The sequence below is a fragment of the Pyrus communis genome, chromosome 11 (genome assembly GCF_963583255.1).
Source record: "Pyrus communis chromosome 11, drPyrComm1.1, whole genome shotgun sequence".
NCBI lineage: Eukaryota > Viridiplantae > Streptophyta > Magnoliopsida > Rosales > Rosaceae > Pyrus > Pyrus communis.
This window is the reverse complement of record NC_084813.1, coordinates 24,895,037-24,911,494: the sequence shown is the minus strand read 5'-3', so window position 1 is coordinate 24,911,494 and position 16,458 is coordinate 24,895,037. Positions and strand designations below refer to the sequence as shown.

The 16,458-nt window shown below is 38.2% G+C and overlaps 3 protein-coding genes across 3 annotated transcripts; 1 reads left to right on the top strand and 2 right to left on the bottom strand.

Moving 5' to 3' along the window:
- Positions 1-3,175: 3,175 nt before the first annotated feature.
- Positions 3,176-7,310, top strand: LOC137707464 (WAT1-related protein At3g28050-like). Its single transcript, XM_068446340.1, has 7 exons — positions 3,176-3,518; positions 3,654-3,719; positions 3,970-4,083; positions 5,946-6,195; positions 6,304-6,462; positions 6,550-6,701; positions 6,857-7,310. Exons 1-7 carry the CDS (start codon positions 3,322-3,324, stop codon positions 7,011-7,013), a joined length of 1,095 nt encoding a protein of 364 aa, XP_068302441.1. The 5' UTR covers positions 3,176-3,321; the 3' UTR covers positions 7,014-7,310.
- Positions 7,311-7,418: 108 nt separating this feature from the next.
- LOC137707463 (protease Do-like 9) lies at positions 7,419-10,570 on the bottom strand. The gene is made up of 8 exons (XM_068446339.1): positions 9,927-10,570; positions 9,490-9,689; positions 9,012-9,384; positions 8,600-8,832; positions 8,378-8,473; positions 8,229-8,279; positions 8,006-8,110; positions 7,419-7,893 (listed from the first exon to the last, which is right to left on the bottom strand). The coding sequence occupies exons 1-8, from the start codon at positions 10,372-10,374 to the stop codon at positions 7,708-7,710; spliced, it is 1,692 nt and encodes a 563-aa protein (XP_068302440.1). The 5' UTR covers positions 10,375-10,570; the 3' UTR covers positions 7,419-7,707.
- A 1,103-nt stretch (positions 10,571-11,673) lies between these two features.
- LOC137707462 (protease Do-like 9) lies at positions 11,674-15,300 on the bottom strand. Its single transcript, XM_068446338.1, has 9 exons — positions 14,545-15,300; positions 13,798-13,997; positions 13,506-13,686; positions 13,195-13,386; positions 12,861-13,093; positions 12,605-12,706; positions 12,447-12,497; positions 12,253-12,357; positions 11,674-12,167 (listed from the first exon to the last, which is right to left on the bottom strand). Exons 1-9 carry the CDS (start codon positions 15,122-15,124, stop codon positions 12,069-12,071), a joined length of 1,743 nt encoding a protein of 580 aa, XP_068302439.1. The 5' UTR covers positions 15,125-15,300; the 3' UTR covers positions 11,674-12,068.
- Between the last annotated feature and the right edge of the window lie 1,158 nt (positions 15,301-16,458).

Here is a 16,458-nt window from a genome sequence, read left to right as displayed (position 1 = left end):
ATGTGTTGTCACACTCTTTTTTATCCCCCACACACTTTTGTTAATTTTTTGTCATTGATCTTCTACTTGTTTATTCTGATGGTTGAAAACTGAAAGTGTGTAAAAAGTATAAATAAGTATGTAAATAGTACAACCAAACTTCAATTCAACCAGCCTAGATATTAAGATTGACCCCAGTTAGGCAGTTGCACGCCAAAGATGTTGACTCATGAGCCTTGGTAAGCTTCACTTTATCAAGCCAAAAAACTAAAGTATCTTAAAAGTTCAAAACAGCACGAAACTAAGCCAATTGTCCCACTTCGATTATCGCATGCAATTGAAAAATGGTGTATCTTACAACGTACATTATTGGACCGTTACCATATTATATAGTTTAGTTTTAAAATTGAGATCCTACAATAATCATACAATAGCTGCCTTTCACACTAGTCATCAAAACCCTTCTTACATTAGGTGTAGGTCTTATTTAACTAAGGAGTCGTTTGATAAACATTTTGTTTTCAATTTTTGGATTCCAAAAAAAAAAAATTGAAAACCTGAAAGTGAAAACTCAAGGCTGATCTTGCTCAAAAAAATAATTTTTAGTTTTCATGAAAGTAGTTACCAAACAAGATTTCATAAAGATGAAACTAAAAACAAAATAGTTATAAACGACTCCTAAGTTATTGTAAATGATTATATTATTAATGGCATCAAGATCTTTTTGATAAAATCTCGCACATAATGACATGCCGTGTAGTTAAGTTGTGAAAAATATTGATATTAACTAGTGATGATGGGGCAATTGCCTGCTTCTCTAAAACTTAACAACATATAGCATCTTCAGTGGTGCTCTGAAAATTGTCCCTACCACCATATGTTAAGTTTAGGGACTCGATGGCTTCTAATGGAGCGCAGCTCTAGTTTCTATTGTAAAGAGATTGCTCAGAGGTTGTATAAAAATTCTCATAAATGAGAACTACATAGGAACTGAAAAAGTGAGTCCAATGTTGATTTTGAGTGGGAAACAAACACCACCTCTCTCCCCCCCCCCCCCTCCAAAAAAAAAAATGAAAGCTACACAACTTCTCTCAGTCTCCATTCACATTTCACATGTGGGTTGAGGATTACTTAGAGCACTTCCACCGCTCTCAAATCCCCTAGGAATAGTGGAATAATTTCCCTCTCTTCCCCCAAAACTCCTCCATCCCATTCCAATACACTGGGCTATAGGGGAGCCTAGTTGCTGACCAGGCTAAAATCGACTAGCCTAGCCCCTAGGCCATGTGAGGGAAGGCTGACGTCAGCTACAATTAAAAATTATTAAAAAAAATCATAAAACTTAATTAAAAATACAAAAAAAAAGTTCTATAAATACCTAATCATGTTCTTCCACCTTACATCATATTTCAATATTTTCAAATACTTTCAACCAATCTTTTATTATCATCCGAAATTAAAAATAAAATTATCTTTTATTATTTTATAAAAAAAATAATAATAATAACATTTTTAATACGAATTGTCTTGGCAGTTTAAAAATGGAGATCTACTTGGACAATTAGTGTTCACTTAAGGCAATTACTATTCACTTGGGAGGATTAAATTACCTATTGCCCAGGGTTTTTTAGGGATGGAATTGCTTTTCGTTACTTGCTAGCATTTGCTGAGTAGCGGGCCCACACAGCACTTTGACATTTTTTTAATAATTGGGTAACCGGCGTTATCTTATCTTCATTAGAGACAATATTCTATTATTGACCCCCAATATTTCCTAAAGAGTGGTGGTAGTTGAGGCGGAGAACCTAAAATAGGGTCTCCTATTGGAGATATCTAATTAAAATGCATTTTATTTATATATAAAATCAAGTAGGCCCAGAATTAATAATTAATAAAATAATCAATAAGTGAATAAATGTAAAGAAATATGTTGGCCCAACATTAAAATAAAGAAAATTTTAACGAAAAGCTATCGGTACTGTTTACTTTAACGAAAAATCATATTTTTACACTAAAAAATTAATCTTAGTACTATTCACTTTACCTTTTATTTTGTCTTTATCGTTAAAACTCAAAGTTTTCAAGTCATTTTCATTAGTTTCCTTTAAATAAAACCAAGAAAATTTGACATTCTCTTCAAATTTGGCAACAAAGTAGAGAATGTCAATCCATGTGGCATTCAATAATATTTAGGGAGACTTTAAATATGATCCTTTCTTTAACTGAAAGCATTTTAGTTTTTTATTTTTCATCAAGGTGCTTTAACTTTGTAAACCTCTATATTTGGTAATTAATGTATTTCTATGTCAACAATTAAGCTTGAGGTATTTATATTCCTCATGTAATGAGCTATAATAAACGAATCATTTTTTTTTTCCAAACTTTTGATTGATTAAATGAACAAAAAAGCAATGCAACAATATAATTTTAAAATAATACTCAGCATGCATATTGATAAAATGTCAAAGAAATGTGTGTGTATATATAAGGGGCAGATTTGTGTCATCACCTTTTTTTACATACTTTTGATCACGTTATTCTAGAGTTTATTCTGTAATATATTTTAACAATCTGAATCTTATATCTTATAAATATGAGTACATTCTATTACTAATATATATATATATATATATATATATGTGTGTGTGTGTAACTAATATGGATACATAATACAAATATAGAATATTATACCCACTTATTAACATCAGTACGTAATATGAATAGAAAATGGGTGGTGTTATTTATACACTCTTTTTAACCACTCACACGCCTTTGTTAATTTTTTTTTTTTTTCAATTCATCTAATTTGACGATCGAAAATTAAAATGAGCTTGTGAGAGATAAAAATGAATTTGTGAGTAGCATCATCACAAAAGAATATTGTGCCCACTTATGTATGGTTAGATTAAAAAAATTAAAAAAAATTAGTTATGTTAAAAAAGATTTAGTTTAGGATGATAATTAATTGCCAGAAATAGAGAGGTTAAACTCTAAATTAAATTCTTATTTATAGTAAAATAATACAAAATGCTTATGTAAAAATAAATCAAAAGACTTATCAAAAGTTTAACATACACAAGATTTCATCAAGGAAATGTCAAAGAAAATGTCATCATCAGAAATTAGAACCTAACTTTTCCATATTTTTATATATCCATTATTTGCACACATCATGTGACCAAAGAAAGAACCTTAATGTGCCAATCATCTTCCATATTTCACCCATAAGGAGGAGGATGCTGCTTTGTGATCTCAGACCACACCCATTACTCATTTGACTTTACCATCTCATCCCCTCTGTTTCCTTCTGAGTTTTAGAGAGAGAGAGAGAGAGGAGCATCCATGGCAGCAGCAGGGAGGTCTTGTTACAGAGATGTGCTGCCGTTCACGGCGATGGTGACGATGGAGTGCATGAACGTCGGCCTAAACACTCTCTTCAAAGCTGCCACTCTAAATGGAATGAGCTACCATGTCTTTGTTGTCTACTCTTACTCAGTTGCTGCCTTTGTTCTCATCCCAGCTCCTTTCGTCTCCCGCACGTTCGAATCTTCTTTCTCGTACTATAAATTAGAGCAGTTTAGAATACCGTCTTATTATAAACAATTTAATTGATCAAAATTAACAAACTCTTCATCATTTTATCTAACATGCATCTATAATTTCTTAAATTGCAGATCAAGGGTGCTTCCTCCTCTCAACTTCTCCATCATGTCCAAAATTCTTCTTCTTGGACTCATAGGGTACAATCATATCAACGCATAAATTTTGCGAAGCAATTTCAGCACACTTTTTTTCTCACATGCACACCTTTGTTTATTACTGCAACCGACATTCGATTGAATAAATCCAACGAATAAATATATATATATATATATATATATATATATATATAAAAGGACATGCAGAAAGAGAAAAATGATCGCCTCGCTAAAATTTTGAGGACTAAGTATTTAACTATTTAATGCTAATTAGTGTTCTTGGGATGAGCAGGAGTTCATCACAGATCATGGGGTACACAGGAATCAACTACAGCTCTCCAACACTTGCTTCAGCCATCAGCAACCTTGTGCCAGCTTTCACTTTTATCCTTGCCATCATTGTCAGGTACCTCCTCTTTCTCCCCACACACAGTTACCACAACACCCTCCGTTGACAAATATCTAGGCTTATTTATTTGTGTGCCCTTCGAATATGTCGAAATTTCCACTTGTTTCCTGGACTGCCGATTGTGTGGCTTTGCTTCATGTGCTTTAGTTTCATGTTCCGTAATGGTTAAGAAAATCGTTAACTTGGTTGATGTGGAATTCAAGTTTTGCTTGGAACTCGGTATTTTCTTCGTTTTGGCTTCAGTTCCGCAATAAACAAGATAACACGTTTCCTGACTAACTAGACGGAACGGGACAGGGAATGAAGGTAGAGGAGACAAAGTCACACGATCACAAGATTTTTGGTGTGTGGGGGGAATGAAATACTCTTTGAGGCACGGGCATTTAAACAAAAAAGCCAAAATCTAATGGCCTTAGTTTGTCCGGTTGCTTTCTATAAATAGTTGAAGGGACCAGAAAAAGGTACTTTTTCAAATTACGATAACGGAGGAACGTGGGTCCACCACACTTAAATTGCAGAGATTCTTAAAAATCTCACATCTTAATCGTTCGTCATATATTGTACGATAAATTTTCGTCAGTATTATTTGTGTTTAATTTTAAATAAAAAATATTAGATAATTTATAATTGCATGATGCACGATAAATGATTAAAATATAAAGATCACTAAGATTCTCGCAATTTGAATCTAGATGAGATCCAAATCCCTCTTTCCCCACTTTGTTTTCTTGCTCCAAGCGGGCAGACTCAACATAGAGAAATAATTGTTAATTGGAACTTGGACTTCTAGTTTGTTCTGGGTAAAAGAGGAAAACTATGGGTACGAGAGATATTTTTAGTGTGCTATAAACACGGTTCGGTATGAAACAAGGTTCTAAAAAACAATAGACGCTAGTCAGGCGGTGGGCTGGTGCCTAGGGGCCTAGGTGGCTAGGCGGGGTTTAGGCCGCCTAGGCGGATTTAGGTAAATTTCTTGTATATCTTGTAAATAAGTGTATATTGACACTTAAAAAAAATTAAACTTGTATGAAATCTATGGATAAGGTAATAAAAGAATAATAAAATGCAAAAAGAGTATCCAATAAGTCCAAAATTTAAAGACACATTAAGCATATATGCCATAGAACCATAGTAAGGAGTATTGTAGGATGACACATGTACAATAAGTTCACAATTTAAAACCACATAAAATGCAGAATATGAGGAAAATAAGGAAATATAGTAATGTAGATAGGATTTAAAAAAAAAAATAAAAATAAAAATAAAAAAAAAAAAAAAAACCTCTTACCCTCCTAGGCGCCGCCTAGAGCCCAACCGATTTGCAAGAAAACGCCTCAGGTCACCACCGCCCAGCGTCTAGGCCCTTTTTTAAAACATTGGTATAGAATATACTAAATATTATAATATAAACGGTTGGATATTTGAAATTTTTTTTTTCAACCACTTGTATTATGACATTTGGTGTACCAGACTATGTTTCCCCGCATGCTGAAAAATTTCTCCTTTGGGCACATACGACGGTCACTTGAGAAAAACTTACATGTACTGCTCGAAACTAGATAAATAATATAACATCATGCGTAAGTCGATGCTTAACATTGTTATATTAACAAAAGGCACCACGATGCTAGAGTTCTATTTGTGTATATATCAACGTACACATTGCATTTTAAGTAGCTCAGTTTCGCTCGTTAAAATCCCTAAGAATATTTATCACGCATACAACCATAAATTCAACAACGTATGGAATACATTGATCTACTAAAGAATTCTTGTAATTTTTACCATGAGCATGATTAACAACTAACTTCTACCTCTTTCCCTCTCTCTCTCTCTCTCCCCTTTATACCCACCAAAAGGCTGGAAAGTACAGGTTTGAGAAGCAGAAGCAGTCAAGCAAAAATCTTGGGTACAATAGTTTCACTTGCAGGTGCATTTGTGGTGACTCTCTACAAGGGCCCTCCTATTGTGTTTGCTAATCAATCACAATCTATTTCACTTCACCAACCTCTCCTAAACTCCCCACCACCAACAAACTCAAATTGGATAATTGGTGGCCTTCTGCTAACGGCTGAGTACATATTGGTACCACTTTGGTACATTGTTCAGGTAATTAATTTTAACCAAAACTAAAAGTTTGGAATTCTTCTGTTTCCGACCCTAAACCATGAACCCTTCTTGTTCCGCCTTAATTCTAAAGTAGTAATACTTTTGCAGGCACAAATCATGAAAGATTACCCGAATGAGTTAACCGTCATCTTCTTCTACAATGTCTGCGTGGTCGCCGTTTCTGCGGCTGTTGCTTTGATTACAGAACCAAATTCCAGCGCTTGGAAGTTGAGACCTGATATTGCATTGCTTTCCATTCTCTGCTCAGTAAGTAACTAATTGTATGGTAAAAAAAAACAGTGCCTATATAGTGTGACTTACATCTTAATCGTATCAATTTTTCTTTATATCTAGGGGCTATTTGGGTCGTTTTTGAACAATGCTGTTCACACATGGGTGCTGCGCTTGAAGGGACCTGTCTATGTGACAATGTTCAAGCCTTTGTCCATGGCCATTGCCGTGGTCTTGGGCGTTGTGTTCCTTCATGACACTCTTCATCTCGGAAGGTTCGTTAGCATAACTAATCTCTTTGTTTTTTTTTTTTTTTTTCAACGAGTTGTTACTAACACTCTAAAATAGTCATCTTGCAATCCTCTCTCCTTTATCTTTTTCCGCTAGCGAGAGTGCAGCGTAAAATGTCTCCATTTTTTCCTCTTTTCAGCCTAGTTGGAGCAACAATTATATCTTTTGGGTTTTATACTGTACTGTGGGGGAAAACAAAGGAACAGGTCGGTGAAGAACCTGTAGCTACTAGCCTGGAATCCCCATCTACCACCCACAAGGCCCCTTTATTGCAAAACTATAAAAACGAAAAGTAAATCAAAGATTTGCAGATGTATATATGTATGAAAGTCAAATACAAGACGTCCAGTCGATCATCGAACGTCTATTTGCCTACTAGAAATCTTCCATATGACTGTGGCTGGAGAATTAGCATACGTTACAGATGCAATGAGGGAAAGCCCACCTTATCGAACACTGCTTGGCTCCTTATAAGTAAGAAGCATGATGCAACATTAGTGATGGGGAATGAGACCCTTAAGTTAAATAATCGACATGTGTTTATGGATAAAACTCAACGGCGATTTTCGTTCTTGGAAGTCGCCTCATCTCGATGGATTGGACGTAACAACTAGCTCGCAGTCAAACTCTACAAGGTCATCCTAGACTTGAGACTTGAGGAAGAGCTTGGGAAGGATAACATGCTTTGAGGGAGGATACTGTAAGTTGTATAAAGCTTTCTAATGTAATCTTTATTTCATAAGAATAAGAAATTTTTTACAATCCAAAATATGCTATTGTAAAAGTGACATTGTTTCCTTTTACCCTTAGTATCGCATATTTCCGACTAAAAGTAAAAGTAAAGAACTCATCCAGTAATCTCACTTCTCAGAAATTTGGTCGGGATAAGTTTTATACATGGTTCCTATAAGAGGATCCTAAAAATCATCTCTGTAAAAAGCTAAAGGCGAAGTGATCTTCTGTGTTTGCTCCTAACTTTTGAATCGAGTCTTAAGGCATGTAGACAGCCTCTACTTTCTCTAAGATCGTATCTCTAGGGTCATTGGCCATAGACTGTACTTCCTCTAAAGTATTCTCTTTAGTCTTAAGATCATCAGACATGGACGATGATATGCAATGTGTCGTGAGGATATCCGGCGTCGCTGCCTTGGCAGTTTTTGTTTGCAGAACAACCATCTGCGCGTGAAGTATGCAATTCACAATTCAGCCAACCAAAGAAAAATGCATAGTATGCATGCATATATCCATGTATTTGTGTGTGCCTGAGACTAAGAAACATAAAAAGAACCTGATTGCATTCGAGGCCGAACTTAAGGTACTCGTCATCACAATTCTCGACCATGCTGACGAAGTTCTTCAGAGTCTTCACAGGCATACCATTGAAAGTAAGAACCTGCACATAAAGCAGAATAATTTACACAAGTCTATCAGATGTTATTTCGCCAATTCCTTAGACCATCATTTGCGGTATCAGATAAAGAAAGGAAAAATGGAAAAGCCTAGTCACTGACCTGATTGTTAACAATGTCCTCATATCCAATATTAATGTCAGCAACAAGTACCTAGAACAATTTTGAACAATGTCAACCACAAAACCAGTGTAACAAGAAACTATACTAATATCCAAAAGCATGAGAAAGATAGAATGCGAGATATAAACCTGAGAAACAACAATGAGCTGTTCGTCAATAGAACGTGCCATTGCATGTAAATGCTTGTCCAACAGTTTGATTGGAACGTCAAATATATTTCCAAACTGGATATAAGAAAAAAACCATGGTCAAGATTTAGCAACATTGTAACGTTCATTTAACAATTAAACCTGGATGCATTTTGTAGAAATTAATAAAGGCCTAGTTTAATGTTGAAAGCAAGGGCACACCTCAGAACGCAGATATGGAACGGATACAGCTGTGAAAACGAATCCAGCAATGATATAAAAGGAAGGAGGTTTTCCCTCGATGTGTGATGGGATGAGTTCCTTGTGTTTTGCAAGTTTAATGTTGAACTCAAGTGTCTCAAAGTTCCGAAGAACTTTTATTAGAGCATTGTCACCTAAGTATTTTTGAGATACAAGGTAACTGAAACCTATGCGCTCTCCATGCTTGAATGGAACTAAAAACAATTACAAAAATTAGTGTTACTGCTGAATATCAAGAAGCTTATGGAACACTTCATCTGGGAATGTTCAAATACCACTCTTCTAAAAAATAATTACCAACACACGCAGGAACACAAAAGCGACTTGAAAAGAGAACAGCAGTCTTTGAAAATCACACAGAGAGAGAGTTTACCTGTGCCATCATTAGCAATGTTAACCCCATCAAAACTAAGAATAACATCAGATGGCTTTAGCAGTTGAGATTCTGGAGCTGTAGGTTCCAGCCTTCTAATACAGATACCCTTTTGATCAGGTCTCATCGCCATTGACATGCGAAGATCAGGATTCTCCATCTTTTGCCACTCAATTCCGAGAATTGGGAACCCTGTATATGCGCCATTCTTCTCATAATCTCGAATGAAATGCATAATAACTGGTACTGGTATAACATAGCCTATATTTTCCGCAGCTTCATGTTTGAGGGACTGAAATGCAATTCCCACGCATTCTCCCTTATCATTAAAGGCAGGGCCACCAGAGTTTCCAGAGTTGATTGCAGCATCTATCTGCAAAAACGCACCCCAAGTACCCCGAAAACACGCGTCAAGTCTCTGAAATCAGGTGTACATAATTTCATTTTCATGGTAAGAAACTATATATAATGTATCCACCTGCATTCCCAGAAGCTCGGTGGAGCCATGAACATAAGGCAGGATCTCCATCCTTGACACAACTCCGCTCGTCACGGAGATTGTGTCACCCCCAATCGGGTACCCAACCACTGTCACGGCATCTTGCAGTGCAGGCAAATCTCCAAACTCCACAGGTGAAATCCCTTCCCAGAACTGATCATCACTCACCGTAAGCATCGCTGAAAGTTTAGCATCAAACTTTAAATCGCAACACAAAAGTATAAAAACTAACAAACTTTAAATTGCACCAAACTCAAAGAATTACCATGCAAATGTAAAATTGTTGCACACAAAACATCATCGCCAAGTAAATCAAACCCGAAATTAAAATCGACAAAAAGATGCAAACTTTAAACTGCATTCACCTCAAGAATTACTATGCAATTGCAAAAGGCAAATGTAAAATTGTAGCATACCGATATCGCATTCGGCTCCAATGGCCAACACAGTGGCCAAGTACTTAGTATCGGAGCCCCGTTTCTTGAGCTTGACCTGGGTATGATGATCCACCGAATGCGCATTGGTCAAAATCCTCCTGCCCCCAATCACAAACCCACTACTGCTGGAGCTGTACTGCTTCTTCCTCTGCCACGGCAGCGAGAAGTTCGGCGCAGTGTGGACGCAGAACACCTTCACCACCGCGTCCATGGACGGGACAACTCTCCCCACCCTCCCCCGCCTCGGCACTGTCATCGGCGGCTCCGAAACGACCGACGAATCGTTCCCACAACCGCCGTTTTGGTCGGCCAATCCGGAAGCCGATATGTTGATGAGCTCGGGGCTGAGGGGATGGGTTACGGGAGGGAGGGAAAGGGCGTCATTGACGGTGGTGGCACTGGCGGGACTGATGTGTTGGATATACATAGTGGTGGCAGAAATGGTGGGTTTTGTGTTTTGGGATTTTTAGTTTTGAATATATAATGAATAAGGCGTGGAAAAGGGGTGGTTAAGGGGCGGTGGGTCGTCATAAAAAATGGGTTTTCTTCGGGCCGACAGGAGACACCGGTGGGAGTCAATGGATTGGCGGCCTTCGTTGAAGCTTCGCGGTAAGTAAACAGAGTAGACGACAGGCAGTAGCGGACATGAATACGGAGGATGAGGGATATTTAACTTACGTGTCCCGCGTTCACATGGTGGAAAGCATTCTTATGACGTGTTGTGAGTTGGGGTCTAAACCTTCCAACGTGCTTACTTGTGTGAAAGTACTTTTAAAAGTCAGTCAAAGCGTTTTTACTAAAATTTTATTTTTTGAAATCAATGCTCAATAAAATTCAAGTGTATCATTGAAAAGTATTTAACTGTTTCTTGAAATAATCGTATATCTGGTGTTTCTTTTAAAATCAATTTCACTAAAAGTATTTTTAGTCATTTTAAAAGCACTTTCAAACGAACCAAATATTAAGTAGTTGTATCCACACACCCATTTTACTTTTCTCACACTTATGTTAAATTTTGATCGTCGGATCGTCGGATCAAGAAAATTGAAGGATTAATTCAATAAAAACAAGAGTGTGTTGGAGGTAAAATGAGTGTGAATAGCACTTTTCTAATATTATTAGGAGGAATGCTAAAGGGACTATTCATAGACTATCTGCCGCCTCCTTTGGCACAATGTTTTACATGTTGGCACGCGAATTGGCGTTAAAACATGAGGTAACAAAGAGTCTATAAAGAGCCCATTTTTGATAAAGTCCCATTAACATTTCTCTATTATTAGTCTAGTCAAGATGGGTTGATTTCGCATTGCCCAGAGCGGACGTGCTTCCTATGCATTTGAGTTAAAATTCACTTACGTTAAGATTAATGTAAAATAATGTCTTAAAGGAAAATGGGTTGATTAGTTGAAATGAAAAACGCATTCGAAGTATGTTTACTTGGGACGCAAGAAGCTGTGAATTGGAAAAATCAGGAGAACGCATTTGCATTCCATAACGAATTGGTACATAAAACTCACAAATGTATTAGTAAAAGCAAAACAGGTCGGAAATCAGAATCAATTTCCGAGTAAACACATGAGAAGTCAAGAATTTGAAGAATTTTAATAGGGATTGGCACCTCCCTAGCCGATAAGTCGGAAATCGGAATCATTTCCTAAGTAAACAATAAGAGGTCATATATAACGTACATTGTTGTATGGTAGAATTTTCCGTCAACACAACCCTGAATTTTATAGTATACATCCAACTTGTACGGTATTATTCTCAAATAAATCAGCCGGTAAAAATGTTACATGATGAACATCTCACATGTTTTTAGCTGGTACTGAAATTGACAAAACTCAAGAAAGTATGATACTAACTAATCCTAGGAAAAACCGAAGCTCAATTCCCCGCTGCTTTCTTCTGCTCTGTAACAAGAACTGGCTAATATGAATACAATAACATAGGGAAGACATCGTTATCACGCGGTCGAACGTCCGCAGATACTTCGAGAAGCTGGTTATGACAGAAATGGCGGATTAATTCCCGGCTTCTGTTCTCCGTAGGAGAATGAAATGTTTCCCTTCCTTCTACAAGCATTCTAAACTTCATCTATGGGAATAGGTCTCCTTTCAGGGCTTAAGACTTAAGGTCATCAGACATAGCTGAAGGTATGCAATGTGTAAGGAGGATATCTAGAGTTGACGCCTTGGCGGTTTTTGTCTCTAGTACAACCATCTGCACAGAGAACTGCGCAATTCAGCCACCAAACGAAAAGTACAAAGCCTGTGCGCAGAGAGAGAGAGAGAGAGAGAGAGCGAACCTGATTGTATTCTAGGTCAAACTTTAGGTACTTGTCGTCACAATTCTCCACCATGCTAACCAGACTCTTCAGATTTTTCACAGGCTTACCATTGAAAGCAAGAACCTACACGGAAACCTAATGCCTTGAATGAGTATGTTAAAGTGGAAGTTAAAAAATTTTATCACATCATTGTAGTGTAACATATCTCTAACCTGAGTGTTCACAATGTCCTCGTATCCTATGTTAATGTCAGCAACAAGCACCTACCACAATTTTGAAAAAGATGTTAAGGCATCATAGCCATGAAAGCAGAGCAAAAAATACTTCGTCTAAAACTGAAAAGCATGAGAAATAGATGAGAGAGGGGAACCTGAGAAACAACAACTAGCTGTTCATCGATAGACTCCGCCATTGCATGTAAATGTTTGTCCAGCAGCTTGACTGGAGCATCAAATTCGTAATCCTTTCCATACTAGAAATAAATGAAAACCCAGAGGTTAAGGAGTTGGTAACATACTACTAATGAGAGAGAGAGAGAGAGAGAGAGAGACGAGAGAGAGAGAGAGAGAGAGAGAGAGAGAGAGAGAGAGAGAGAGAGCATTGGGAGTATGAAATGAAGGTCGCACCTCAGAACGCAGATATGGAACAGATACAGCTGCAAAAACAAAACCACCAACGATGTAATACGAAGGAGGTTTACCCTTAATGTGTGCTGGGATGAGTCGCTTGTGAGTTCCAAGTTTTATGTTGTACACATGTATCTCTGAGTTACGAAGAACTTTTACCAGAGCACTATCGCCAGTATATTTTTGAGAGACAAGGTAACTGAAACCTATGCGCTCTCCATGCCTGAATGGAACTAGAGAAATGACACCAAAAGGAATGTTAATCACTTAATATCGTGTATTCAGAATTTCATGCACATTAAAGTTCAACTTCTTTTATCAAGATAACAGATACCTGTGCCGTCATTTGCAATATTAACCCCATCGAAGCTAAGAATAACATCAGATGGCTGCAGAACATGAGAATGTGGAGCTGTAGGCTCAACTCTTCTAATACGCACACCCTTTTGATCAGGTCTCATCCCCATTGAGATCCGCAGATCTGGATTTTCCATCTTCTGCCATTCGATTCCAAGAACTGGGAACCCTGTTAGAAGAATTTCAATCACGCAAATGATTATTAATAACCCAATGCTCATGTGTCCCCATTGGACTGCCAGGGATATTTGCCGGAAGGTAGTGTCAGAAGTACAAATCATAACAAACCTGTATATGCCCCATTCTTCTCATAATCTTGGATGAAGTGCTTAATAACTGGTGTCGGTATGACATAGCCTATATTTTCCGCATCTTCATGTTTAAGAGACTGAAACGCGATACCCACGCATTCTCCCTTATCATTAAAGGCAGGCCCACCAGAGTTTCCAGAGTTTATTGCAGCGTCTATCTGCAAAAGGATCACAAGTAGAAAGGAAATCGGGAAGCCACAGCAGGTCAATAATCAGGTAGTTATGGTACATAGGAATAGTCTTACAAGAAAAATCTCAAAAGACATAACCTGCAGTCCTAGAAGCTCAGTCGATCCATGAACATAAGACAGTATCTCCATACGTGACACAACACCACTTGTCACAGAGATCGTGTCACCCCCAATAGGGTAGCCGACAACTGTCACAGCATCTTGGAGTGCAGGTAACTCTCCAAACTCCAGAGGTGAAACTCCTTTCCAGAACTCATCATCGCTCACAGTAAGCATCGCTAAAGGCATCATGGAAAAAGAACTATTCAATAGAATTACCCATGAATTTAATGCACTGATATCACCTTCTCATCAACTTTTCCAAAGCATGCCAAATCAAACCGAACTTTACAAAAGAAAAAATTGATCTCGCATTCATCAAATGATTGGAAAACAAAAATGAAAAACACGATACATAATTGCTATGTTGCACAGATACGGACACGGGACACATGATAAACAGAGACAAGGTAAATTTCCAAAAACTAGAATACAGATACAGCAAGGACATAGAAATTAACGTAAAATCGATATGTTGGATCCTAATCATATTCGATGTCAAACGAAATAAGTAATCTGCAATTTGAAGCTGCTTCTTAGCTAAATTCTATTTAATCACATGAACATCTTAACAAAACAAAGCCATGACAAACTAACTGCTTTCTGCTTCCATATCAATCCAGTAACTCATAATATGATCACATTTTTCAAAAAAGCAAACTTGTATACCAATTTCGACAACACATTAGTGCAGAATCAAATAAAAGAATCCGAATTTTCGCATACCGATATCACACTCGGTGCCTATGGCTAACACAGTGGCCAAGTACTTCGTTTCAGAGCCGCGTTTCTTGAGCTTCACCTGCGTATGGTGCTCCACAGAATGCGCATTGGTCAGCACCCTCCTTCCCCCAATCACAAACCCACTACTGCTCGAACTGTACTGCCGCTTCCGCTGCCACGGCAGCGAGAAATTCGGCTCCGTGTGGACACAGAACACCTTCACGACGGCGTCCATGGCGGGGACCACCCTCTCCACGCTCTCCCGGCTCGGCGCCATCATCGGCGGCTCCGAAACGACCGCCAAGGCGTGCCCACCATCGCCGTTCTGATCCATGTGTCTCGAGCTCCGCCGTTCCGGCGAACCCGCCATGTTGGCGTTCTCGGTCTTTCTGGGACGCCCTCTACCGCGGCGGGCAGGCTGGGAGCTGCCGGGGTCCGAGGTGGATTCGCTCGCCGGAACTGAGACGGCGTCGTCCGCGGAGGTGGGGTTGGTGTATTGGATGTCCATGGTGGTGATGTTGGTGTCATCGGCTTCTGGGGTTTTGGCTTTTCGACCTCTTTTTCCTTTTTTATTTTCGCCCATTTTTTTTATTTTTTGAAGAAAATTGAGAAACGGGTTTTGTTGGGATCGGCGGTCTGAGGGCGGTGAAGCTTTTGCGATTAGGGTTTTTTATACACAGGCGGAGGTTCCAGAACCAACGACTTCCTTTTTTGAACCAGATACTGTAGCAGATGACGGAGGAGGAAGGAGAAGTGAGAGTTGGGCCTCAAGCTTATTTGCAGCCCACTACTTAAATTAGGGCTCAAGTGGGCTTGATGGATGTGGGTTAACTTAAGTTGAGCTTGATGTAAAACTTGAGAAAAAAAAAAATCATTAGAGCGTACAGACAGACCAGAAGATGATCGACAGAGAATCCCATCAACCTGTCGGTCGACAACAACACTTCAGGAAAATAAGGTTGCCTCACCACACCAAGTGGTAGGACAAGTGTCAAGTGCTGAATAAACCGATATCATGTGACAAATCACTTGCTGAATATTGGTCATTAGATAACTAACTTATCAATACTAACTAATTGACAACTTGATAATTTCTTTGAGGAACCTCTACACATGGTAGCAAGTGATTAGTTAATACAAATTTTTTATTGTCTCCAGTTAGACGCCATACGCTCACGAACACGTGTCATTACTGTACTTAGTATCAAATTACTTCACGTTGAAAATGAGGGAAGCTCTACTATTTTCACCTTTCTAGAAGGGGATTATTCTCATGATCGCAACATACTTGGCCAAAGTTTTATGACAATTTGCTAACTCAAGTATCAAGGGCTTTTCAACCAATATTACATCTACCTTTTTTTCTATATATCATATGCTCTCTTGTCGTAAATTCTAATCATCTCTCACTTAAAAACGTGAGATTACTTTTAACACTTTAACGTCATTTATCGATGCTCATGCATGTATCTATTCTTTATGAAGTCTTTTTCGCTGTGTACAATCAATCAATCTTTTTCTTTGTACTAATTAAGCAATTTTACCAATGTATCTCTCTACTTTGAGACCTTGGGACTCCAATTTTGAAAGAATTGTAAGTGTTGAAAAACTTGAAGAAGCTGACCACCAAAAAACAGGTGACCTTGCACACTCCCTCCTCCTCCTTCAACAGATGGTGCAAGGCTCCTCCTCCCTTCTCTCTCCCACTTTATCTTATCCATCACTGTAATCTGCGAACAAAGAAAAATCGTATCTTCGCTGCTACGGAGCCTCTTCGGAAACCCCTTTCGAGCTTTCCCTCCGAATTTTTATTGCGCCTTTATTCCCTCTGTCTCTCTCTGATTGAAACTTTAATCCACCATTTCACATGTTTTAAAAATCTCATCTCTTTCACTTTTTGTTCCCCATTTTTTATTT

Coding starts and splice junctions, on each gene's coding strand:
- LOC137707464 (XM_068446340.1), top strand. CDS start 3,322: ATGGCAGCAGCAGGGAGGTCTTGTTACAGAGATGTGCTGCCGTTCACG. Junction 3,519..3,653: donor GCTCCTTTCGTCTCCCGCAC/GTTCGAATCTTC, acceptor CTTAAATTGCAG/ATCAAGGGTGCTTCCTCCTC. Junction 3,720..3,969: donor CTTCTTCTTGGACTCATAGG/GTACAATCATAT, acceptor TGGGATGAGCAG/GAGTTCATCACAGATCATGG.
- LOC137707463 (XM_068446339.1), bottom strand. CDS start 10,374: ATGTATATCCAACACATCAGTCCCGCCAGTGCCACCACCGTCAATGAC. Junction 9,385..9,489: donor CCGAGCTTCTGGGAATGCAG/GTGGATACATTA, acceptor GCGTTTTTGCAG/ATAGATGCTGCAATCAACTC. Junction 7,894..8,005: donor TCGGCCTCGAATGCAATCAG/GTTCTTTTTATG, acceptor CTTCACGCGCAG/ATGGTTGTTCTGCAAACAAA.
- LOC137707462 (XM_068446338.1), bottom strand. CDS start 15,124: ATGGGCGAAAATAAAAAAGGAAAAAGAGGTCGAAAAGCCAAAACCCCA. Junction 13,998..14,544: donor AGGCACCGAGTGTGATATCG/GTATGCGAAAAT, acceptor TGATGCCTTTAG/CGATGCTTACTGTGAGCGAT. Junction 13,094..13,194: donor TATTGCAAATGACGGCACAG/GTATCTGTTATC, acceptor TCATTTCTCTAG/TTCCATTCAGGCATGGAGAG.